Here is a 25,809-nt window from a genome sequence, read left to right as displayed (position 1 = left end):
TGTTATTCAGGAAATCATAAAATACATTTATAGTACTATCCTGTATTTATCAAAATACATATATGAGGACCTGCACAGCTCAAAACTATGTTGTTCAAGGGTCAACTCTAATTTAATACTCATAAGTTAAATGAGTAAGTTAATAAAAACTGAGAAAAAGGGCAGAGTCTTCTACAGAAAAATCCACTTAGTTCTGAAGTAAGAACTAATAAGCAATAGTGAAGAGTAAGGCCACACCATGAAAGAAATCCTAATTAATAAAGAAAAAAATAACTTCAAATGTCCAAGTTAGAAGTCTGACAGATAGTTCTGAATAGATGATTGAAACTTTCTCCATGGTGAAGTACTCTAAGAAAAACTAGTAGTTTTCCTGAAGGTAGAAACAAACAGCAAGATTCAATTAGATTTGAAAGAAAGCACAATTGTGATTTAAGAAAGTAAAGGTATTTGTTTCCCTCTAGGTATTTATATTTAATTTATACTTCAATATTACACTGTAATTTATAATTAATTTACACTCAACGATATATGTAAATCCTTGTGTAATATACATACACATTTAAGAATATATATATATATCCTTAAAATATATCCTTAAAATTTTTCTAGAATTATGTGAGAATATCTCCTTTTATACAAAAAGGCCTAAGTGACTGTGGAAGCACATTACTATTTTTTCTATAACCCATACCTGCGGAGAAATTATCTATAGGAATTCATTCTACTAGGTGTCAGGTATTAGAATCACAGCAACACCACCCAAGAAAAAGCCAACATTATATACAGGAACAGCTTTGTATTTCAAAATCTACTAAATGGTGCCAACCACTGTGGACTCACAATGTTGTTATATTTTACCTTTATTTTTTTTACTGATGGTGACCCACTCCAAAGAAACATAGAATCCACTTCCTTTCATATCCAATTCCTCTTTCTCTATTCGAAGAAGTAAGGTAGTTACTGAATGTTCTTCAGTGTTCAGCAGTGAGATACTGTGAATTATGATAAAAGGATTCCCAAGCTCTTCATTAAACATAATCTAAAAAAAGATTATACACACAAATATATTACACAAAAGCAGGTAGCACAGAGGAAATGCATGGAATTCTGACAATACAACAACTAATTTGGATACTATTTACTACAAGGTATAGAAAAATGAAAAAAAGCCTTTAAATAAATTTGCAAGTTCAAATAACATTCTGTGAAGAAAGAGCTTTTTAAAAACGCCTATTTGTTTAATAGAGAAAAATGATCAGTACTCTTGGCTTAAAAACAAGGAAAACAATAGGACATCCAAGCAGCATCAAAAGGAGAAAGAAAACTAGAAGCAACAACCTAGAAAAGAATTATCAAGTAAAACAGTGCTCTAAAAGGGGACATGAGCAGGTCAATGTTGACTCCTTTAGCTTTTCTCCTATCTTATATAGGATTTATTTCTGCTTTGTTCCTCTTAGTTTCTTAATATTGTTCATGTTTGTACACGTATATGCATGTGTGTATGTATGGGTTTTTACTATTGTTTTGTTGGGTTCTCGTTTGTTTCCTGGAAGTCTGCAAAGGTGAGAGTCAAAGGAACTGGAGAACTAATCATTAAAACTTCCTTATTTCTCAAAAATAAAGGGTCCCTTTACATTTAAAAGTTTTAATTCAACAAATTCTATTTAAATATAATACTAAAGTGTCTTTTTACAAAGTAAATCTAATAAGCACCATAGAGAGACGCAAAATCTTACATTCTTTTTTATATACAAATATATAAGCTAAAGGACCATTATACTTATTTAAGAGTAAATAATAAAGACACATTTAAGACTGTTTGCTAAGTAAGATTTTTGAATAAATGAAAAAATAAGTGGTTGAAGAAAATATCCAAATGATAAAAGTTAGCTTAAAAAAACAAAACATCCTTTATCTGGAAATCCCATCTTATCTGCTCCTACTTTCATTGAAAGCCTTACAAACATGTGCCTTAATGTCAATTTCCCTACGTGTTTGAGCACCAAAATTACTCAAACTGTAGACCTTTCAAATCCATTCTAGTCTTCCACAAACAGAAAATAGCAAGAACAGCAAAAAATATCTCAAACACTCAAAACTGAGATGACAGGTTTTAGTTGGTTGACTCAGTTTTTGCTTTTGTTTGGGGGACAACAGGAGACTAAAAGGGAAGAAGGATAGGTGGTAAGTTTTGTCAGGTACAAGTAGCTAGTTTATTGCTTCCTCCCCTTTTTTCTCTCATGTGAGTGAAAGGGACTGGAATGACACCAGGGAGTAGATGTATAAACTCTTATATATTTTATACTGAAGTTTCCAGTCTCCTGAACAAGCCCAGCAACTCAAATATGATATTGCCGGTAAGAGCACCCCCATCATTTTAGATGCAACACACCGGCAAAAAGCAGGTAGTCTTGCTGTCTCCCTTCCTTTCTTTTTCTACACTGCAGTCATCATGGCCCTTATGAGGCCGCCTTATGCCCTACTGCACCCCCAACTGCTCCCACCATTAGCTTCCTCTCTGTTCCACCAACTTCCCCGAAGTCCTAAAACTCTCCTAAGGTGTTTCTCTTAAAGTGACCAGTATTCCACAGTATCCCTCTCACTTCAGTTAATGCCCAAGTCCCATCCCTGTCCCACTCCCCCTCTCCCCAATCCCCAGTCAAAATTATTATTAACTGTAAACATCTCAGAGGGTGCTATTTCATTACAGCAGTGTATACTGAAGAGGACACGAAGCAGATTTAAAATTTTTGATTTAAAAAATATACTAAAGGCCTAATATGTACCAAGGTGATATACATAGCAGAAACCAAATGAATTATAGATCCATATGAATTTCCTTTATGCAGAGTATGTGGTGTTATTTTTAAGCTGAAGGTGAGCTGGGTCAGTGTGTCTCTTCTTGCTCATAACCAACAGATTCCATAGCTTGATCATACATAAATTCTCATTCATATATTTCCTGCCCATCACCTTCCGAACTCATTCCAACTGTTTCAGGTATTCATGCTATATATCACATTGCCTCAGTTAAAAAAAAAAAAAAAAGAAAAAGAAAAGGAAAAAAAAAAGTTATTACCGAAGGCCATAGCAGAAAAATGTCACAAAGTCCAATGAATATTTGAATCTGTGACCACAAGGCCTGCAAAGGCTCCCTTCAAACACGCTATTGTTGTTCTAGTTATTTATTGTGTTTTTTGTTTAGTTTTTTAAATTACTACAATTTGTAGTATACCACTTAATATAACTTAATAAAAAAGATAAACCATTTGGTTCTAAGGCCTTCTTGGTTCTTCTCAAATAATTAAAGCCCGATCTTTGTAGGCATTTGTTGGTCTGATAAAACCATTTTGTGAGATGTAAATATATTAAGCTCATATTTCTTTACCCAGAACTAAGAGGCCACGTGCTGAGATTCAGCTATTAGCAGTATCACAATATACTTACTAGTATAACTCAGTGTCATTCTGACCTTCAGAAACTATGGCTCTCAAGAAATTAATTCCTTATTTATTATTATTAAAATCCTAGTCTGCCCCTCAGATTTACAAATGTTATTACATTGTTTTAAGAAAGCTGAAATAAAAACATCATCTTAGAGATTGGTATATTACTATATTTATGTTATAGTGTATTCCTCTAAGTAAGAAATACTTTGATAAACTCATTATTTGACCAATGGCAACTTACCAGACAGCCAGCAGAGTTGTACCTCAGAAGCATGCTAGGCCCATAAAGATACTAACAGATATAACATGAGTAGAGAAGATATCCCAATGTAATTCTTGGCTAACTCTTCATCAAGAAGGAGGCAATGTCAGTATTTAGTGTACTGCTTTACTCAATAAACATTCATTGAACAAATGAATGCAATTCTTGATAACTGCAATGACCCCAGGTCAAACCAGAAATGGTTAATGTATCAGTTTTGTAAAAGGTATATATTTTAAATTTAATTAAAAACTCCTAAAACATTATATGTCATAAAAACGAAGATGTCAAACATAAACCATGCCCAAAAAGTGTTACTTCAAAATCACTAAGGTCTACCTTATATATACTTTCTAGAATTTGCTTAAGTCTAAAAAACAGAAAACAAAACCGCACCTCCCATTTTTCAGAAGCACTATTTCCACGTTCACCTGTACCAATGAGATACAATCGTCCAGTTCCATCCGACAAGGTAACCCAGGTTGAAGATGTAAAATGGATTGATGCACAAAGGCGATTGTCGCATGCTGTCATATCTGTGGGAAGTCGAAACACCTCTCGTGGCTTTCCTAAAGCAGTGTCCTAAAAAGAAGCCAGATATTATAAATGAATCCTTTTCTCTCCTTGATCCATATGCACACAGAATATATATCTGCAGTGTAGTGGTTACTATCTTATTCAAGAGAAGGTGCCTAATTCCCCTCCGAGTATGAGTTGTACTACCCACTTCTAACTAATAAAATATGACAGACGCCATGCGTGTGTGACACACATACATGTATGTCACATATGACAGTATGTGACTTCGGAAATTTGGTCATAGTTTTCATTACATCTTCTGTCTTGGTCTCTCTCTTGTACTGCACTTGTACCCACATGGGAAGGACATAAGGGCTCCTGACAACAACCAGCACCCTGTGAGCTATTTGAAGGCCCTAGTGGACCCCTCAGATCATTGCTCTCTGGGCTGACATTTTGGCTACAACCTCATGAGAAACCTTGACACAGAAACCACCCCATTAAGCCACTCTGATTTCTGACCCTCAGAAACTGTGAGATGACAAATATTTATTGTTTGAAGTCACTATGTGTTGAAGTAATATATTACACACCATAGATAACTAATACACTAGAATAATCTGGTCTTCATTCTTAAGTTTAGAGTTAATGATCAGAATTTTCAACTAATTGGAAATACTACATCATGTTCTAAATGCCTCCATGGACACCAGCCTGGCAGTATGAGAACACCACACTTAGCACATTTTTATTTTATCTATATCCTCACATTTTAAAGCTGTAAGATGGACTGCATCATTAAAATGTTTTACAAAAAATATATATATATAAAAAGGTCTACATTTCAGGAAATAAACATGTATCAAAATGTACTCAATTGAATAATTTGTTGTTGTTCTTAAAGCTTTAGTTTTCAGTTAACAGATTTTCCTACAGGCCAAAAATAAATCTTGATTCATGTATATCATTCCCTGTTCCTAAAATTACTTAGATAAATGCATATATTAACAAAATTTAAGTAAACTATACAAAATGTCCTTACCAGCCACACATTTTTTAGTGATTCACTGTCTCTTTCTAAAGCATCTAGTTTAGTTTTCTTTGAAATGGCACCTTTCCTTCTTTTTGTATTCATTTTTTACTGATTTATTTAATACTGATTAAATAATGAAAATACAATGACAAGCACAGCTAAAATAAAGTTTTTAGAATGACCAATTATGAGTATTAGTAATGTAAAACTCAACTAGCAGAAATAGAATTGTTATCAACATAGTACCAAGTAACCTACAAGCAGTAAACATTAAGTTTACTGTGGTCTCCTGTCAGTATATTATATAAAGGGAATAGAGATTATCAGTTACTTCAGTGTTCAGTTAAATGGAGATCAATTAAGAGATATTCTATTGAAGGCTGATGCCTATGTAGGCATTTAGAACATAATGTGGCGTTTCCAATTACTGAGAAATAAATGAAGCAGTCAAAAAATGCTATTGGGATACCAGAGATCTGGAAAAAAATTGTTCTTTCCCCTACAGCATACACAAAAATATTCCACATTCCAGACAGATTAATAATCTAAATGTTTTAAAGAAAAAGGAAGATAACTTTGTTAGAAGATTAATCACATTTAACTCAGGGTGGAGAAAGTCTTCCTGTAAAAAATAAAAAACATGTAGGACACAGGGAAAAAAATATTTGCCACAAAAATAGCACAAGACTAGCATCTACAGCATATAAGGAGTCTTAGCAACTCAACAAGAAATACATGACTATCCAAATGTTCAAATGGGCAGTAGGGGAGACTGAAGGTTAAGAGGAAACTTTCCATTTTTGCTTCAAATACATTGTTTGACTTTTTTTTTTTTTAACTGAGCAACTTAGGTGTAATATACATAGTTTAAAAAATATTAATAGGATAAAATAAAATGAGACTTCTTCCTCAAAACAACTATTTTAAAGTAAAGAGTTCTAGTGGTCTCTACCACTATATGCCCTTTACTACATCTAATCTAGTGAACACTGCTAGGACAAATGCAGGGCTTAATTTGTTGAATCACTATTCTTCATTTCATATTCAATTACTAATTACTGTTTTAAGCTATTTTCTTTTAAATACAAGGTTACACATAACTTAAGATTGCTGGAAGTCTATCAGATAAAGGATTTTGATATCAATAGGATGATTAAGATATTCATGTATATAAATGTAAAGCTAAAAATTAAATTAAAACACGAAACACACCAGTGTTTCTTACGTAAGTTAAATGATAGTTTTAAGTGAAAGCATCTGGATGTTCCTAATTTTTGAAATCAAATTCTCAGAGGGTACATTTAATTTTAAATGGACTGTATGCAGTAAAATATTTTCTTCTGTAAATTTTAAATTAAGAGTATTAGATTATTTCTGAATAACCTCCACTGACAGTTTTACAAAGTGTCCTCATAATAATGCTTTATGATACTGGATCTATGTCTTTGTCCCACCCAATCATTTTCTTCCAGACCAAAAAAAAAACAAAAACAAAAAGGTGAATGTAACTATGTTCAAAGCTGTTGAAAATAATTCTGGAGTAACATTCCATGGCTGAATTACAGAACAATTAAAATTTCAATGATGAATGGTACATTTACTGAATAACTACAATGTACAGGTATCCTATTAAATAAGTGCTTTGACTTTTTCCCATCTCACTTAACTATTACAAACCCCTATGAAGTTGAAATCATTATGTACACTTTGAGGGATAAAGAACTCTGTCAAAAAGATTACATCATTTGCCCAGAACTCCACTGCTAAGAAAATGGAAGGGCTAAGATTGAAATCCTGACTGACCCCACTCCAAAAGTTGATGGTCTCTCCTATACTCCACATTTTCTTGAGAAGAAAACACTACCCAAGTTTTTCTAAACAAATGATACCCCAGATCTCATTGCAATTTCTAGAATACTCCCCTCTGCCTGCAAAAACACCCCACAACAACAATACTCTGAATGCAACTACCTGAATATTCAGTTTTTCTTCAGACTAACACCTTATCTAGAATTTTTAAATTAAATTCCTGGGTCAACAAAATGTAATAAAAAATTAAAATGTCAATATATCATATATAAACGATACAGTTAATAATATATGAACTGTATTTATGAAAAATATCTCTAAACCAGAATTTGAAGGCCTCTTGTCACAGTTATAAGACAAGGTTTGAACTGACAAGGCATTTTTCTACTACCTATGTTTATAAAAAGCACTACTCACTACTCAAGTTTAAAGAAAATAGTCAAGAAAAAATAGGTAAGGATGCCACTTACTAGTATTATTACATGTTGACATTTAAGATTTTGTCCTTTTATTTTTTATTTTTTTTAATTTTATTTTATGTATGATAGTCACAGAGAGAGAGAGAGAGAGGCAGAGACACAGGCAGAGGGAGAAGCAGGCTCCATGCACCGGGAGCCTGATGTGGGATTCGATCCTGGGTCTCCAGGATCGCGCCCTGGGCCAAAGGCAGGCGCCAAACCGCTGCGCCACCCAGGGATCCCAAGATTTTGTCCTTTTGAAAGGAAGTGATCTTTTTTCTGGAGAAAGACTTTCATCACTAGTAACTTAAGTTTATTTGAAAGAAGAGAAAACTTCCTTTTTTCCTTTTCCCTTTCTCCTTTTTTGCTAAAACTTTAAGAAATGATGTTTCATTAAGTGGATTTTGATTAATGTCTCATATATATAACAGAAAACTTTTAATAATTCATTAAAAACACACAGTTCAAATAACTTATTCCTCCCTTTTTTTTTTCTTTAACCAGGTAAATAACTGGCTCCTTATTAATAAAGGGAACTATAGAAAATAAGGTGAGATTCAGATCTAGAAATGCTAGTATGGAGATACTGGCCTGCAACTGAGGTAGACTAACAAACAGTTATAGTGTGTCACTCACTTCAAGACACAGCTTCACAAAGGGCTTAAAATGGAATCCAGTAACTTCTGATCTTTAAGTGCAATTTAAAGAGGCACCATGAGACAACATACTACTTTAGGAGAAACCAGTTTTTCAGGGTAAATGGAAACATAAGTTATAACAGAGTTAATTCCCTAAATATTAAGAAACAAAACATTACTTTAAAAGAAACCATAATACTCTAATAAAATGACAACATAATAATTACATTTTAAAAATATAACGTTTTTCTTTTGCTTTCCTAAGGCTTTTTCTAGTTCCTAAAAGCACTTCCTGGACCCAACTGACATTTCTCTAAAATTGAGGATTATAAACTAACTTGTAAGGCCTCTCTATAAACCTTGTGTGTTGAACTGCTGCCATCTGCTGGCTTCTGACAAAATCTCAAGGTCAGACAATGTGTGATTTCCTTCCTTGGTCCCATATAACTTTTTCTCTGACCATAATAGTGTTTAGCACAGATTTAACAGGGTGAGGTATCTGTAAACCAGCCACAGCAAAAGAACCTGAGACTTGTGCATGTGTGCCTTTGACTCAACGAAGAAAGAAAGAAAGAAAGAAAGAAAGAAAGAAAGAAAGAAAGAAAGAAAGAAAGAAAGAAAGAAAGAAAAAAGAAAAGAAAAAGAATAAAATCAGACAATAAAATGGGTATTAGAACAACTTCTGTGCTTAAGAAAAAAGCCAATGTGTAATCAATGGCCAACTCTCTCCACCTGCCCCCAACACAGAAGTTCAAAAAACAAGCCAGTTTCCTTTTTGCTAATTAGAAAAATATTAAGAAATAAGTGTGGTATTTTTCTACACCACAAATACAGAGTTTCTCAAAACTTGGTCATTGGACCACAAGCAAAATCATCTGAGGTCCTTAATAAAAATACAGATTCCCAGACCATGACCAACCTGACATACTGAATCTGAATCTTTAAGAACTATAGCCTGAAATTAGCTTTTGTTTTTATCATTTACTTCAAGTGATTTTGATGACTAATACAGTTTGAAAAACAAAGACAAAAGCTAAATTTTATTTATTCATTCATTCATTCATTTATTTATTTATGATAGACAGACAGAGAGAGAGAGAGAGAGAGAGACACACACACACAAAGGCAGAGACACAGGAGGAGGGAGAAGCAGGTTTCCTGCTGGGAGCCCGACGTGGGACTCGATCCCGGGACTCCAGGATCACGCCCTGGGCCAAAGGCAGGCGCTAAACTGCTGAGCCACCCAGGGATCCCCAACAAAAGCTAAATTAAACAGAAAACAAACTAAAATCACCTCAGATGTGGTTCTTTAAAAATAAAGTAATAAAAATACCCTTCTAAAGTTTGATTAAGGAAAAAAAATTGAGGAAAAAGAGAAGATAATCTCAAGAGCATAAAACAGGCAAATTTACAGGAATAAATGTAAAAGCCTAAGAAATTAACAAATTTTCTTGGCAAAAAAATATTTATAAAATTACCAAAAAAACAGACTTTGACTAAACCAATTACAAATAAAATCAATCGGACAGGTAACTAGAAGACTGTAACTGAAAAGAACAAAAGGATATAAAATAGGTCCAAAGAGCATCTTTGTTTAACATACAAGAAACAAATCATTCCAGTCCTAAACTGTTCCAGTTCCAGAAAGCTCTCCAATTCCTTTCCTTAAAGCATGCAAAACTTTAATGAAAATCTGACAGATATCACCAAAAACAAAATAAAAAAACAGTATTAATTTGTGAAAATAAATACAAATATACGATACACATAACATATAAAATATGTGTTAATCAACTTTATGCTATCAGTAAGGCTTCTGGTCAACAGTAAGCTATTAAGTTGTACTTTTCTATTTCAAATTTTCTACTGTGCAATAGGGGAGGGGCTTAGCACTCAGATTCCCAGTATTGTTTAACGGTCAATTGTCGTTCATATTCTGTTGTGAATTAAGAAGAGACTTTATTTTGTATGCTGCAGTATTCCCAGTGTCTATGACAATGTGTAACATATAGTTAGGTATTCAGTACATATTTTGAAGGTTGAATGAATAGTATGAATTAGACTATGTGACTAAGTTAGGCTAAGTCAATATTCTTAGAGAATTTCCAGATTTTAGATTTGTCTTCCTAACAAGGAAAACATAACAGAATCTAAAAAACATAAAAGCCCTTAAATTTAAAAGACACAAAAAAAATGCAATTATGCATATATAGCATATGGACATGTATAATCATGTATAGAGAATACACTGCACATGTATGCATAAAGGACATTTGACTCATAGGTACACGCTATCCAAGTAGATAGGAGTGTATGTGTATACTGCATCCTTAATGAGCCCATAGGTAAAGAGAGACTAAACTAAATAAGGAACTATAACTAGTTATTCTAAGATGTCCATAAAAGCCTGAGTATAGGTCAGAAATAGGGATCAAAAACATTAATCTTTACCCTGATTCCATTCAAATAAACTATCTTAATAAAATTACAGTATTTGATTTGCTGTGAAAACTTTCCAATGGGAGAAGAAAACTATATTCACCAGTCCATACTGCTTATAGTATTTCAAATGCTATCATTACACTTTCATTCCACATTTCCAATCAATCTTGTGATTTAAATTGGTATTAATATCCCAAATCGTGATTACCAACAAGTGAACTGATAAAACCAACCTTCTGGCCCAAAACTGTGACCCTATCCACACCCCTCTCCCAGCCAAGCATTGCACTAAAATAAAAGAATCAATCTTTCTTTTTAACATTTCTCTTTGCTTTACACAGAATAATATTACTGTTCCTCTGCCCTTCAAAACCTGGCCTCTGCCCACCTTGCCATCATCCTCACCAACTGCAGACTACATACTACTGGTCTTTCCATACATACTCTGTGTTTCAGCAAATCAATCTAGAGTACCTGTAATGCACACACATGCCTGTGGAAGTTTGCTGAATACACCTCCTAAATGCTTTGCAGCACAACTGCCTCAATCTGCATAGCAACTAGTTGATCCTTCAAAATTCTACTCAGGTGACATCTTCTCTGAAAGTTCTCTGAACACTTCATCTTTCAACATTTATCATTTCCTCCTCCACACTATGTCTGAATCTTATCCCTACTTCCACTGTTACATGTTATCATGTGTTTATTTGTTTATGTGGCTACTAAGCACATAATGGCATTCAATAAATGTTTGTGGAAGAAAAATAAATATTTATCATTCAGTAAATAATCTCAACAAACCAAAGACTCATGCCTGAACCTGAACAAGAAAGAAATACAAGGAAGATCCTACAAAGAATGCAAAGCCAGGGCACCTGGGTAGCTCAGTTGGTTAAGTGGCTAGCTCTTGATTTCTGCTCAGAGCATGATCTCAGGGTTCTGGGATCAAGCTCTAGGTAGGGCTCTGTGCTCAGCAGGAAGTTGGCTTGAAGAGTCTCACTCTTCCTCTGCCCCCCTCCCATGCACATGCACGCTCACTCTTTCTCAAATAAATGAATCAGTGAATGAATGCAAAGTCAATTCCAAAGGATAAGAATAAACTTTAAACAGGTGTTATTATTTCAACAATTATGCTGACTGAGCCTCCTGCTGGGCGGCAGGATCATAGAAATATAAGAAAAACCCAGGGCCTAGATCAAGGGTTGGCAAACTACAGTCAATAAGCTAAATCCAAGTAATGTTATTTTTATAAAGTTTTACTGGAATGCCATCACACTCATTCATTTACATATTGTCTAATGCTGTTCTCACACTACTAAAGTAAAACTGAGCAGTTGTGACATAAGATTGTCTAGCCTACAAACCCTAAAATATTAATTATCTGGCCCTATGCAGAAAAGGTGTACCAGCCCCTGGCCTAGAAGGAATTCAAAGTTCACACAGATCTGAGAGCCAATGGTTTGAATATTCCAGGAGGAACAAAGGGAGGATGTCAAGGAAAGCTTAATAGATGAGATGCTTTGCTGAGACTTAAGTAAAGATTGGGAGGCAACCTGACACAGAACTAACAAAGAACGTACCAAGTAGAGTTAATCACATGGAAAACTGGCTGAGGGTAACAGGATACAGGGCATCTCTTGAGAACTGTAAGACTTTGGTATTGCTGGGGTATGGGGTACAAAATGGTAAAACAAAGATTGGAGATAAGGGCACCATAAACTGCATATACCAAGATGAAGAGTTTGTACTTTTAAAATATACATCACAGGGGGCCTGGGTGGGTCAGTGTGTTAGGCGTCCAACTCTTGGTTACAGCTCAGGTCATGGTCTCAGGGTCGTGAGATTGAGCCCCATGTCTGCCTCTGCACTCAGTGTAGAATCTGCTTGAGATTCTCTCTCTCTGCTCCTCCCCTGCTTGTGCTCACATGTGCATGCTCTCCTTCAAATAAATAAATAAAATCTTTAAAATATATGTGTATACACACACACACTTTGGGCTTCCACTTCCACACACACTTCCAAAAAAAAAAAAAAAAAAAACCAGACACACAGAAAAAACAAACCACCTCTGGAAGGACATATAGGAAACTAATAAAAAGAATTACAAGGGATGCCTGCAGTGGCTCAGGGTATGATCCTGGCATCCTGGGATGGAGTCTCACATCGGGATGCCCATGGGGGAAGCCTTCTTTTCCCTCTGCCTAGGTCTCTACCTCTCTTTCTGTGTCTCTCATGAATAGATAAATAAATAATCTTAAAAAAAATTACAAGAAAACACAAATAAATGGGAAGATATTTCATTCTCATGGATTGGAAGAACCAATATTATTAAAATGTTCATATTACCCAAAGCAATCCTCAGATTCAATGCAATCCCTATCAAAATTCCAATGGCATTTTTCAGAGAAATACAACAATCCTTGAATTTGCACAGAACCACAAAAGACTCCAAAAAGCTAAAGCAAGGACACCTGGGTGGCTCAGTGGTTGGGCGTCTGCCTTTGACTCAGGTTGTGATCTCCAGGTCCTGAGATCAAGATCCGCATCAGGCTCCCTACAGGGAGCCTGCTTCTCCCTCTGCCTATGTCTCAGCATGTCTCATGAATAAATATATAAAGTTTATTTATTTTTGTTTTAAAAACAAAAAATATATTTATTTTTGCTTTAAAAACAAAAGTCAAACAAAACCAAAAAGCTAAAGCAACCTTGAGAAAGAAGATCAAAGCTGGAGGCATCATGTTCCCTGATTTCAAACTACTTTACGAACTATGTTTATCAAAACAGTAAGGAATTCAATACCATTGGAACAGAATAGAATCCAGAAATAAAATCACACATATATGATCAATTACTGTACAACAAAGGAGCCAAGAATATACAATAGGGAAAGGACAGTCTCTTCAATAAATGGTGCTGGGAATATATTGGCAAATCAAACTTCAATAAAACAAAACAAAACAAACTAATGCTGGGAAAACCAGAGAGCCACATGCAAAAGAATGAAACTGGACCATGACCACTATCTTATACCATACACAAAAATAAACTCAAAATAGGTTATAGACTTAAATGTAAGACCTGAAGCCATAAAATTCCCAAAAGAAAATATAGGTGGTAAACTCTTTGACGTTGGTCTTAACGATAATTTTTTGAATCTGATACCAAAAGAAAAGGCAATAAAAACAAAAATAAACAAATAGAACTACATCAAACTAAAAAAGCTTCTGCAGAGCAGAAGAAATGATCAACAAAATGAAAAGTCAACCTAGGGAATGAGAGAAAATATTTGCAAATCATATACCTAATAAGACATCCAAACTATAAAAAGAACTTATACAATTAGCAACTGCCCCAAAGACCCCCACAAATTACCTAATTAAAAAATGGGCAGAGGATCTGAACAGACATTTTTTTCAAAGAGGATAACATAGATGGCTGACAGGTACATGAAAAGATTCTCAATATCACTACTCCAGGAAAATGCAAATCAAAATCACAATGAGATTATCACCTGACACCTGACAGAACGTCTATTATCAAAAAGACAAGAAGTAAGAAGTGTTGGAGAGGATGTAGAGAAAAGGAAATCCTCGTGCACTGTAGGTAGGAACATAAACTGGTGAAGCCACTGTGGAAAACAGTATGGAGGTTCCTCAAGAAATTTAAAATACAATTACTTATGACCCAGTGATTCCTCTTCTGGCTATTTGTCTCAAGAAAATAAAAACACTAACTTCAGAAGATATATGTACCCCTATGTTAACTGCAGCATTATTTACAATAGCCAAAATATTTAAAAAAACAAACAAAAAAACACCTAAGTCTCCATCAATAGATGAAGGGATAAAGAAAACGTGTTATATACACAATGCAGTATTTCATTTAGCCATAAAAAGGAATGAAATCCTGCCATTTTTGTTTTGTTTTGTTTCTCACAGGTTTTATTTATTCATGAGAGAGAGAGAGAGAGACGCAGAGAGAGAGAGATGCAGAGACACAGGCAGAGGGAGAAGCAGGCTCCATGCAGGGAGCCTGACATGGGACTCGATCCAGGGTTTCCAGGATCACGCCCTGGACTGAAGGCAGTGCTAAACCACTGAGCCACCCAGGCTGCCAAATCCTGCCATTTGCAATAACATGGATACACACCTTGAGGGCACTGTGCTAATGTGAAATGAGTCAGAGAAAGAAAAATACGGTATGATCTCACTTAGTATGTGGAATCTTAAAAAAAAAAAAAAATCAGATGATTCTGTAGATGCAATCCAGAACCATACTAGAAGGAGCAGGGAATAGTTAGGAAGCTATTATTATACTACTGACTGTTTAAGGCAAATACACTAGCAATCTGTTGTGGAGTTTACAACATATGAAGTAAAATATAGGACAAAAATAGCTTGAAGGGTATAAGAGAAGTAAAAGAATATATGTTATTATAAAGTTTTTATAGTAAAATAATATTAATTAGAGGCAAACTATAACTTAAGAATAAATACAAGTTAAGAATACATTAATAAATACAATTAAGAATACATTAAAGAATAACGTTAAGAATACATTAATAAATACAAGTTAAAAATACATTAAAGTTAAGAATACATTAACCATTAAAAAATAACAATACAAACAGGTTTAGATAAAAGCCAAAAGAGAAAATTAAATGGAACTTTAAGAAAATTTGCTTAATACAAAAATAGGTAAGAACAGAGAAAGACACAAAGAACATGGGACAAACTGAAAAGAAAGCAAAATGGTAACATAAACCCAACCATATCAGTAATTCCATTAAACATAAATGTACTAAACCGTTCAATTAAAGGACAGATTGTCATGCTAGATAGATACAAAACAAGACCCAACTATATGCTGTTTACAAGAGACACACTTTAAAAATAACAACACTGTCATGTCAGGATAGCTGAGTGGTCTAAGACATTAGATTAAAAACAACACTGATAAACTGAAAGAAAAAGAATAGAAAAAAATGAATATCACTAATAAATAAAAAAGCCAGTACAACTATATTTATGTAAGATTTCAAGATGAAAATCATTCCCAGAGTCTATCCCCAGAGATAAAGAGGGGCATTTCTTGATGCTAAAAGGACAAATCCATAGCAGACAAAATGTTTGTGGCCCAAATAACACAATTAAAAATATAAAAAGAGGGACGCCTTTGTGGCTCAGTGGTTGAGCATTTGCCTTCAGCTTAGGGCATGATCCTGGGCTCCTGGGATTGAGTCCCACATTGGGCTCCCTGTGGGGAGTATGTCTCTCCCTCTGCCTGTGTCTCTGCCTTTCTGTGTGTCTCTCATGAATAAACAACAACAAAAAATCTTAAAAAAAAAAAAAAAAATATATATATATATATATATATATATATATATATATATATATAAAGAATTAAAAGGAAAAAATCCACTGTCATAGTGAGGGTTAATATTTCACATTAGAAAAAAACAGACATGAACAGTTAACATCAATATTGATCTATAAAACCCATATATATAATGATGATATAATGATGAGCAAAGAGCATAGAATCTACCTTCTTGGTACTCATGATTCAGTGAGGAAATGGACATTAGTCAAATAATCACATAATATATAATGAAACTGTAATAAATGTTGGAAAGAAAAATTACTGGGTAGTTGTTCATTGGTAGGAGTCGAGGGAAATACTTAAATGTAACAGGAACAAAGGGAAAAATTAAAACTGAATTAAACAGAATGTACCCTTACATAGATTAATGATAGGAAGGATTCCATATATTAAAGATTTGTGTACCTCAATTCTCTGGATATCAGATTAAGAATGAAGATTAAGAATAAAATTTTTGGAAAATCCTAATATTACAGATATTTTTCTTACCAGCATCACTGTTAAATTCATAACTCTTCCAAGGTTATCAATGTAGTAGACACTGTCTTGATACCATGAATCACAGTGTAGGTAATTATACATTCCAAAAGCATGCATGTGTTCCAGTGTATATTGATCATCTCGAAGTTTTACTTCTGCCACAGCTGAAATATAAGAAAAATAAAAATAAACATCACAGATTTCGTCTCAGATTACTTCTTTCCACAGAATGCTTACAAGGTGAAGAAATCACATAATGCTAATCACAAAGCCCTTCCAGACATAGTCACCATATTATTCATTCTAAAACAATTTCTAGGCACTGGGTATAGAGGATAAACGATGAATAAAACTGAATGATCCCTGACAGTGGCCATTAAAGACAGGGATCTTTTCTTTTAGGTACTTCTTCCCTGTAATTACAAATAAAAAGAACAGGGAAATTCTAAAATTGAAAATATCCTGTCTTTTGGGTAAATATTAAGTATTTTATAGAGAATTTTTATAGTTTTTAAGATGCTTTTACCTCTATTATAGCTCATTCTTTTTTTTTACAACACATTAAGAAATAAAGAGAATGTTTTTATTATTTCATTGCACAATTATGGAAATAACTGTAAGCACAAATGGTGATTTCTCCAATGTCTTATCACCTTTTCCAGGGGTACAGAACAAAATATTCTACCTGGAATAGAAACAAGGTTTCCTAGTTAAAGAACAGTGTTTTCCACTAGGATATTAGCAATTTCCATAATTTTATTTTACTTTTTTCCGCCTTTATTGTGATATAATTGGCATATAACATTGTACAAATTTAAGGTATACAAGATAATGACTTGATATATGAACATACTGTGAAATGATTACCATAGTAAGTTAATGAACACATCACCTCATAGTTATTTTTTTCTTATGATAAGAACTTTTAAGAGCTACTGTTGAGACGCCTAGGTGGCTCAGTGGTTGAGCATCTGCCTTTAGCTAAGGGCGTGTTCCCAGGGTCCCTCTGCCTCTGTCTCTACCTGTGTTCCTCATGAATAAAGAAATAAAATCTTAAAAAAATAAAATAAAATAAAGATCTACTCTCCTAGCTACTTTCATAAATTTAACCTATTAAATGTCTATCAAATGATCTATTTAATCTATTAAATGATCTCTGCTTCCCACTCTTTCTTCCCCACACATCCAGATAGGAACCTTATAGTTCAGGGCTGTCCATAGCTTAGAATTTATTTCCTCTCTGACAGGAAAAGCGTAAGTAAATTATGCTGGGCTAACACCTTACCTTAATATAAAACTCAATTTACTGTAAATAAAAGAAATTTAAAAAACCCTCAACCTACTATATTCTAATTTCAAGTATTTTTTTCCATAATGTTCCTCTGTTCCAACTTCTATTACCTGTTTTATATCATTCAGTGATTTATTCAGCAATATTTTAATAGGCACCAATGATATACTGAGCAAAGAGCACAGACTCTACCCTCTTGGTACTCATGATGCAGTGAGAAAATGGACATTAGTCAAATATAATCACATAATATATAATGAAACTGTAATAAATATTGGAAAGAAAAATTACTGGGTACCATGTAATGAAACAGCACTGGGTACTGATCTATGGAGTGGGGGTATTGATAAAAGTTTCAGAAATATGAGCCCAGCTAGAAAGGATAAAACAGAGTTAACTTATGAAGAAATATATCTACACACACACACACACACACACACACAGAATGAAAAGCAGGCAAAGTAGGAGGAAAAACTGGTGTTTGAAGAACCAAAAGAAGGCCAAACTGTCTGAAATACAAAGCACCATGAAGATCTGTACAAGAAAAGGCTACAGATAAACAAAGCTAGAAAACTGGGTAGGAGTTGGATCCTGAAAGGCCTCATCTTTATCAATAAACAATGTAATTCATTTAAGTTTTTTAAGCAGGAGAGTAAAGTTCAGATTTGAATTTATAAAAGATTACTTGTAACTACAACACGTAAAACAGACTGAAGCAAAGCAAGGTAAATCCAGTGTAAATATTAATAAAAGGAAATTCACTAAAAATACAGTGGAGAGGCTAGGAGGCTGAACCCTAGCACTCAATATCAATTATAGGAAGAACTGTTAATTACAGACCCCAACAGAAGAATATTCAATAGGAAAGAATCATCAATTACAGGCTGCCACAGGGAAAAGATGTACATTGCATTTCCTACAAGAAATGGGACTACACTGCAATTTAGCTAGGGAGAATTCAACATTACCCTGTACTCTTGCTTTTCTCCAGCAAACTTTCATTCTAAACAACCCTTCCCAACTTCTTCCATCTTCACCATAAAATAACATCCCTCTCCTTTCTTTGCTGGGCTTGCTGATGGTTTTACTGCAGCTTGCAGGTCCCGAATTCCAATTCTCTAATATTCCAAACAAATCCATTTTGTTGATAAAATAACTTGGCCAATTTTATTTTTAAGGTTAATACCAGGAAGATCCATCAGGAGGCTATTGCAGTCATCTTGGTAAAGGATGCCTGACTGAAGTTTGGAGGCATCTCAGGGGTAAAATCATAATTTTATCATGGATCTGATGAAGGCTGAAGAAGCTGCTATTTGTAATTCAAGGAAGTATTTATTTTATAAGGAACACTTAGAAATACATATTCCACTGATTAGGAGAGAAGCAACATCAATTCTTGGTTTTCTAGCACCACGGTGTGGATGAAATTCAATACTGCAAGAAACGTGCATGATAACATAATGGCCCAAAGTACTAATAGTAGAGAATGATAGAACAAATACATTTTCTTCATATTTGTGCCAAAAACCCTGGGCAATCACAAACAAGCCAGAGGCATCTTATCCCTCTGCCTTACTACAAATTCTCATCTGTGAACCTATGGTTCTGGAAAACCATTGTTAGGTGACTGTGATATAGTCTAAGTCTTTTGTTGTTGCGTTCCAACAAGATAATCTACTAAATTATTAGGACACAGAAATGAACACAGGGCATATTACATACTTAATACTTTGTAAAAGCTTGTTAGTGCATAGAAAAAGCTGCATATCTGGCCTCAAATGAGAAAGCAAAAGTTTTCATTGGATTTTTCATGTCAACCATCTTCAGTTTATAAAAGGAGAGGCAGAACCGAAAGGAAAAAGCAGTGCCCATAATGTAATGAACTTAACCACTGGCGGAGCTCTGTTGTAGAGCCTCCTAAGAAAGGAGGCAGAGCGCAGGGAGTCTCAAATCTCTGCTGGGATCTTGGAGATGGTGGAAGAAGAGAAATCTCTTTAACAGAAGGCTAAGGGACACCTGGGTCGCTCAGCGGTTGAGCACCTGCCTTCGGCTCAGGGCATGATCCTGGGGTCCCAGGATCAAGTCCCACATCAGGCTCCCTGCATGAAGGCTGCTTCTCCCTCTGCCTCTCTCTCTGCCTCTCTCTGTGTGTCTCTCATGAATAAATAAATAAACTCTTTTAATAATAAAAAAAAAAAGGCAACAAGGCCATAGTACTAAATATTTTACTATTTAATATTATCTTGCAATGGAAATAAAAGAGCTTTGCTGGAAAATCTTTTTCTTTTAGTCTTTTAAAAAGAACTTAGGGTCCAACAACAAGAAGAAGGTCTTCCTTAATCTTACCTAAATTTCTTATAAAACATATATGAAACCTCAAAAACTTATAGTTTCTCATGTGCAAATTATTATTATTATTATTATTTTTGAACACCACACGAGCTTTATTTGCACATCTGTGTAAGATTTCTAGATTTGTCCCAGTAAGGGAAGAAGGGGCCTTTCTCTTACACCTGTCACTAAAATGCAAACTAATATAATTGCTGACCAAACTTACACACATGGTGTCATAACTTTTAGCCCCTATGTTAACCACTGTGATTATCAGGGGGAAAAACAATTTTCCTAAGACATTCAGCTGCAAAGGGCAGGCAGTGTTGGAATCCCCCTCAGTGATGCTGCACTACTCTGGAAAATATGCCTTCAGGCTCTTTGCCATCCCCTAGGGCAGCAGCAAATCCTTCCAGTCGCCTCCTTTTGGCCAAAGCAGCCAAAGATTTAAAAGTCTTTGGTTCATAGATGGCTAGATCCGCAAGTACTTTCCTGTTGAGCTCCACCTGGCACTTAATTAAATTGACAATGAATGCCGGGTACTTCAGGCCATGTTCCTGGGAGGCAGCTGTGATTCGATTAATCCAGAGGGTCTGCATGTTCCTCTTCTTCAGTCTCCGCACTTTTGTGCATTTCACAAACGCTCTGGTCACGGCTCTCACCGCCAGCTTGTAGCACCGATTCTTCCTTCCTCGGAAGTGCCGCGCGTGCTGCAGCACCTCCTGGACCCGCCAGTAGCGGTCCGTGAGGCGGCTCCGCAGCCAGAGCTGCGCGGTGAGGAAGACCATGGCGCCTGCGGGCCGGCGTCTCCACTCCTCATGTGCAAATTATTTATTGAAGGTCTACTACATGTACCGTGCTTGGCATTGAGCATACATATAAATATATAGTAAATACAAAATAGAGATGATCCTTGTAATGGTATTAACAATGGTTACAATTACTGCTTCTTTTCCTTTCAAAATATATTGTTATATTGAATATGAAATTGCCAATATTCAACACTTTTGACACCAATTAAATATGATTCATTCTAATACCTATAGCAAAGTACAATAGCTTTAAAAAAGTGGAGGTAGAGGCAAAGAACATTAAAATGTTGACTTACAAAGGCCACTTCTTAGACCATTTCTTTTCGCCTAGTTCCTGAGCTTGCTATTTGCATATAAAGACATAAAATAAGAGTTCAGTAGCCTGCCAACCCCCTTATCTGCAACCAGATAGTACTAAGCCCTATATATACTGTTTTTACCTATACATACCTACCAATAATAAAGTCTAATTTATAAATTAGGCCTACTTAGAAATTAACAATAATAATAAAATAGAACAATTATAGCAATATACTGTCATAAAAGTTACATGAAGGTGGTCTCTCTCTAATATTTTATTGTCTCACCTTTCTTCTGGTGATGGGAGATGATAAAATGCCTACGTGATGACAAGAAGTGAGGGGAATGACATAGGCATTGTGATGTAGTGTTAGGCTACTACTTATCTTTTGACAATACATCAGGAGGAGGATCATCTGCTTCTGCACCACAGCTGACATGGGTACCTCAAACTGCAGATAGCAAAACTAAAACTGTGGATAGGGTGTAACTACTGTACAAGTCTGTGTTATGAGTTTTGTAACAAGATTTACAGAACAAAAGAACTGAATTTGGAGCACTGCTCCCGCTAACCTATTTTATATGTTTCTGCACAAATTAACATGGTCATCTACCTCTCTTCCCCATATTTTCTACCCTAAGTGCAGATAGAAAATTTACAGTTAACTCTACACAAATCCAATAATTACATAGCTCTTTTCACCCTTTACCCTGACTATAGCCCAACTCTTCACCAGCTTTTAATCTCCTTCCTCTGAAAAAAATAGCCCAAAGAGACCACACAGATTAGAAAAAGGATGAGCTGTAGAGTCGGCTTGGTCACTGTCAAGTAGTTTTATTAAGTTACTAGCCTTTCTATCCCATCTCCTCATCTTCAATGAAAATTAGTAATACTTGTCCTAAAAAATTATTGACAAGCTTAATCTTAAAACATGTAAAGTACTTGCTATATAACACACAGAAGAAAAACAGCTGTTGATTTTCTTGTTTCTCTTCTCCTGTCCAAGGTTAATTCTCACACAGTTGTTTACTATTCCATTCTCTTCTACCTCTTCTAGAATAAGAGGGAAGTGTTGGGCACTCACACAAGGTTGGAAACCATGACTGTTCCAACAGATAGAATGAAGAAAATACCTAAATTCATGAGATAATGGGTAGAGTACACAGAAAACTTTTGTTGCATTAGTGGGGAATATTAGCCCTAGCCTGAGCACTGCTCCAGACCAGCCTACTGAATCATAAAACAGTAAATGAATAATCTGTTTCCAGTAACTCAATTGCATCCCAGAATAAAGTTGAATATTTATAAGAACACATATCTATCTTCCAGCCAAGGTAAAATTCACAGTTTCTAGCATCCAGTCAAATATTACTGGGCAGGCAAAAAGGAAAAAAACACAAAACTGATAATGAAGAGACCAATCAATCAACAGAAGCTCAACATAACTGACAAAGAAGTTATAATCAGCAGAACAGAACATTTAAAGTTATTAAAGTATATTCCATACATTCAAAACAATAGACATGAAGATACAAAAAAGATGAAAATAATATCCAAGATGAAAAATACACATAATGGGATTAACAACAGATTAGATATTGCAAAAGAAAAGATTAATGAAAGTAAAACCATGAAAATAGAAATTACCCAAAATAAGACACAGGAAAAAAAGAATGTTTGAAAAAACATACAAATCAAGAGCGCTGATGAACTGGGATCAATTTCCGGCAATCTAAAAACGGGCAACCGGATTATTAAAAAAAAATTTTTTTTTTTAAATAATGGCTGAATACTTTCCAAACTTTAGAACTATTAAGACTCATGAAGAAAACCACAGCAAGGCACAACATAATCGAACTGCTTAAAACCAATATAAAAGAGAAAAAACACATCATGTAAAAATAATAAAGATTGGAAAACACCAGATTTCTCATCAGAAACAATTAATAACAAGAAAAGTAACAGGCAACATCTTTAAAGACAAGTTGACCTTAGAATCACACAAAGGTTAGGAGCACTGACCTGTGGCACATTCAAAAATCCACATACATCTTTTGACTGTCTATAAACTAAACTATTAACAGCCTACTACTGATCAGAAATTTCACCAATAACACAGTTAACATATATTCTGTATATTATATACTGTGTTTTTACAATAAAGCTAGAAAAAAGAACATGCTATTAAGATAATCATAAGGAAAATACTTTTACAGTAATGTACTATTTATTGAAAAAAAATCCACATATAAGTGGACCTGAATATTTCAATTCCACATTATTCAAGGGTCAAATGTATTGAAAAAAGAAAACATATCAACATAGAATCCTACACAGGGCAAAAATGTCTCTCTTTTTAAAAGATTTTATTTATTTACTAACAAGAGACACAGAGAGAGGCAGAGACATAGGCAGAGGGAGAAGCAGACTCCCTGTGGGAAGTCTGATGCAGGACTTGATCCCATGACCCGGGGATCATGACCTGAGACAAAGACAGACACTCAACCACTGAGCCACCCAGGAGCCCCAAAAGTATCTTTTGAAAACACAAATACAACATAAAGGCCAGGAAGAAAGAAACAAGTATTCTATTTTAGGGTCTTATATTACAAGTGGTATAAAATTATTTGAATGTATTATGTAATAAGTTAAAGATGTATATACCCTTAACCCTAAAGCAACCAGTAAAATAACAAAGAGTGATAAAAATGATTTCATAAGACGGGCTTCCAGCATGGAGCCTGCTTCTCCTCTGCCTCAATTTCTCTTTCTCTCTCTCTCTCTCTGTCTCTCATGAATAAATAAATAAAATCTTTAAAAAAAATGATTTCATAAGAAAATAATCCAAAAGAAGGTAGAAAAAAATGGAATGAAAAATTAGGAAAAAAAAGGGAAAATTTCATCTTCCCAAAGACTAGATAGGACAAACAGAATATCCACAGCAAGATGAAAGACCTAAACTAACAAAATCAATAATCACATCAAATGTAAATAGTCTAATTAAAAGGTAGAGATTGTCAGGTTGAATTAAAAAAGCAAGACTCAACTATTTCTGCCAATAGTATATACATGTTAAATACTAAAACACAAACAGGTTAAAAGTTAAAAGATGGAAATAAATACATACACTATGGTAAGATTTAGCAAAAGAAAGCTTGAGTGACTATTTTAATATCAGATAAGGTTTCAGAGTAAAGAATATCAACAAGGATAAAGAAGGTTATTCCTTAATAATACGGGTGTCAATTTATTAAAAGGACATGATAAAGTGTTTATGCAACATAACAGAGCTTTAAAATATATGAAGCATGGGCAGCCCGGGTGGCTCAGCGGTTTGGTGCTAGATGGTGATCCCGGAGACCCGGGGTCAGGTCCCACGTCGGGCTCCCTGTATGGAGCCTGCTTCTCCCTCTGCCTGTGCCTGTGTCTCTGCCTCTCTCTCTCTCCTCTCTGTGTTTCTCATGAATAAATAAGTCTTTAAAAAATATAAATAAATAAAATAAGATAAAATAAAATAAAATAAAATAAAATATATGAAGCAAAAACTGACAATACCTGAAAAGAAAAAAAATCCACAATGATAGCCAGAGATTTCAATATCCCTCTCTCACACAAACATGAACTAAAAGTAATTATGCTGAGTAAAAGTGAGACAAAAAAGAGTACATACTGTATAATTCCATGTATATAAAACTCTAGAAAATGCAAACTAATTTATAAGGACAGAGAGCACAGCAACAGTTGCTTGGGATTAAAGTGGAGGAACAGCGGGCTAGTTACAAAGGGCACTGGAAATTTTGAGGAAGAAAACAAAGTTTAATATCTTGATTACGGTGAGGACTTCAGGAGTAGTGTGTATATATTTTAAAACTTGCCAACCTGTACACTTAAATACATGCAGTTTATTATCAATTATCCTAATAAGCCTATTTAATATGTGTGATATAAAATCACTTATTAATCACCAGGCATGCTCCAGCCCTTTCAAAGCAAAGCACTTAAATATGGACATTAGAACCATCGCTAACAAAACCAATAATCTTAAAAGAGAAAATAGACATTGGATGCTACAATGTATGATAAAAGTCTATGATCAGGTATAATAGGAAAACAGACTACAGATTCTAATTTAAACAGATTGTGTAGTATAGATTCTAACTAGACAGTCCAGAAAGGAATCTCTGAATAAGTAGCATGTAAACCAAGATGAATGAATGGAGTATGAGTTAGCTAGGTGAAATGTAAGGGGAAAACATATACAAAGACATTTACAGAATGAAGACTCAAGGAAAAAAATATGTACACAGTCCCCAACTTAAAATGGTTCAATTTAGGATTTTTCAACTTTGCAAGGATGTAAAAGTGGAAACTGCACTCTGAATTTTTCCCCAAGCTAGCAATATTACAGTAGGATATTCTGGTGATGCTGGGCCATGGCAGCAAGGTACAACTCCCAGTCAGGCACGTGACTGATCATGAAGGTAAACAGCTCATTCACTTTCCGTACCCATACAACCATTCCGTACCCATACAACCATTCTGGTTTTCACTTTGTATTCAATAAGTTACATGACATTCAACATTCTATTATAAATTAGGCTT

The 25,809-nt window shown here is 34.7% G+C and overlaps 2 protein-coding genes across 3 annotated transcripts in view; both read right to left on the bottom strand.

Moving 5' to 3' along the window:
- NUDCD1 (NudC domain containing 1) overlaps positions 1–25,809 on the bottom strand; it is an 82,595-nt gene that overhangs the window by 52,652 nt on the left and 4,134 nt on the right. For both annotated transcript variants that reach the window (XM_041769262.1, XM_041769263.1), the window contains 3 exons: positions 16,482–16,636; positions 4,108–4,293; positions 859–1,039 (listed from right to left, as the gene is read on the bottom strand). In XM_041769262.1, coding sequence (XP_041625196.1) covers positions 859–1,039; positions 4,108–4,293; positions 16,482–16,636 — 522 coding nt within the window. The remainder of the gene's footprint in view (positions 1–858; positions 1,040–4,107; positions 4,294–16,481; positions 16,637–25,809) is intronic.
- On the bottom strand, positions 20,187–20,904 carry LOC121498890 (39S ribosomal protein L20, mitochondrial-like). Its single transcript, XM_041769264.1, has one exon. It carries the CDS (start codon positions 20,880–20,882, stop codon positions 20,433–20,435), a length of 450 nt encoding a protein of 149 aa, XP_041625198.1. The 5' UTR covers positions 20,883–20,904; the 3' UTR covers positions 20,187–20,432.

This window comes from Vulpes lagopus, chromosome 9 (assembly GCF_018345385.1).
Source record: "Vulpes lagopus strain Blue_001 chromosome 9, ASM1834538v1, whole genome shotgun sequence".
NCBI lineage: Eukaryota > Metazoa > Chordata > Mammalia > Carnivora > Canidae > Vulpes > Vulpes lagopus.
The sequence above is the reverse complement of the archived record's forward strand: the minus strand, read 5'-3'. Positions and strand labels throughout refer to the sequence as shown.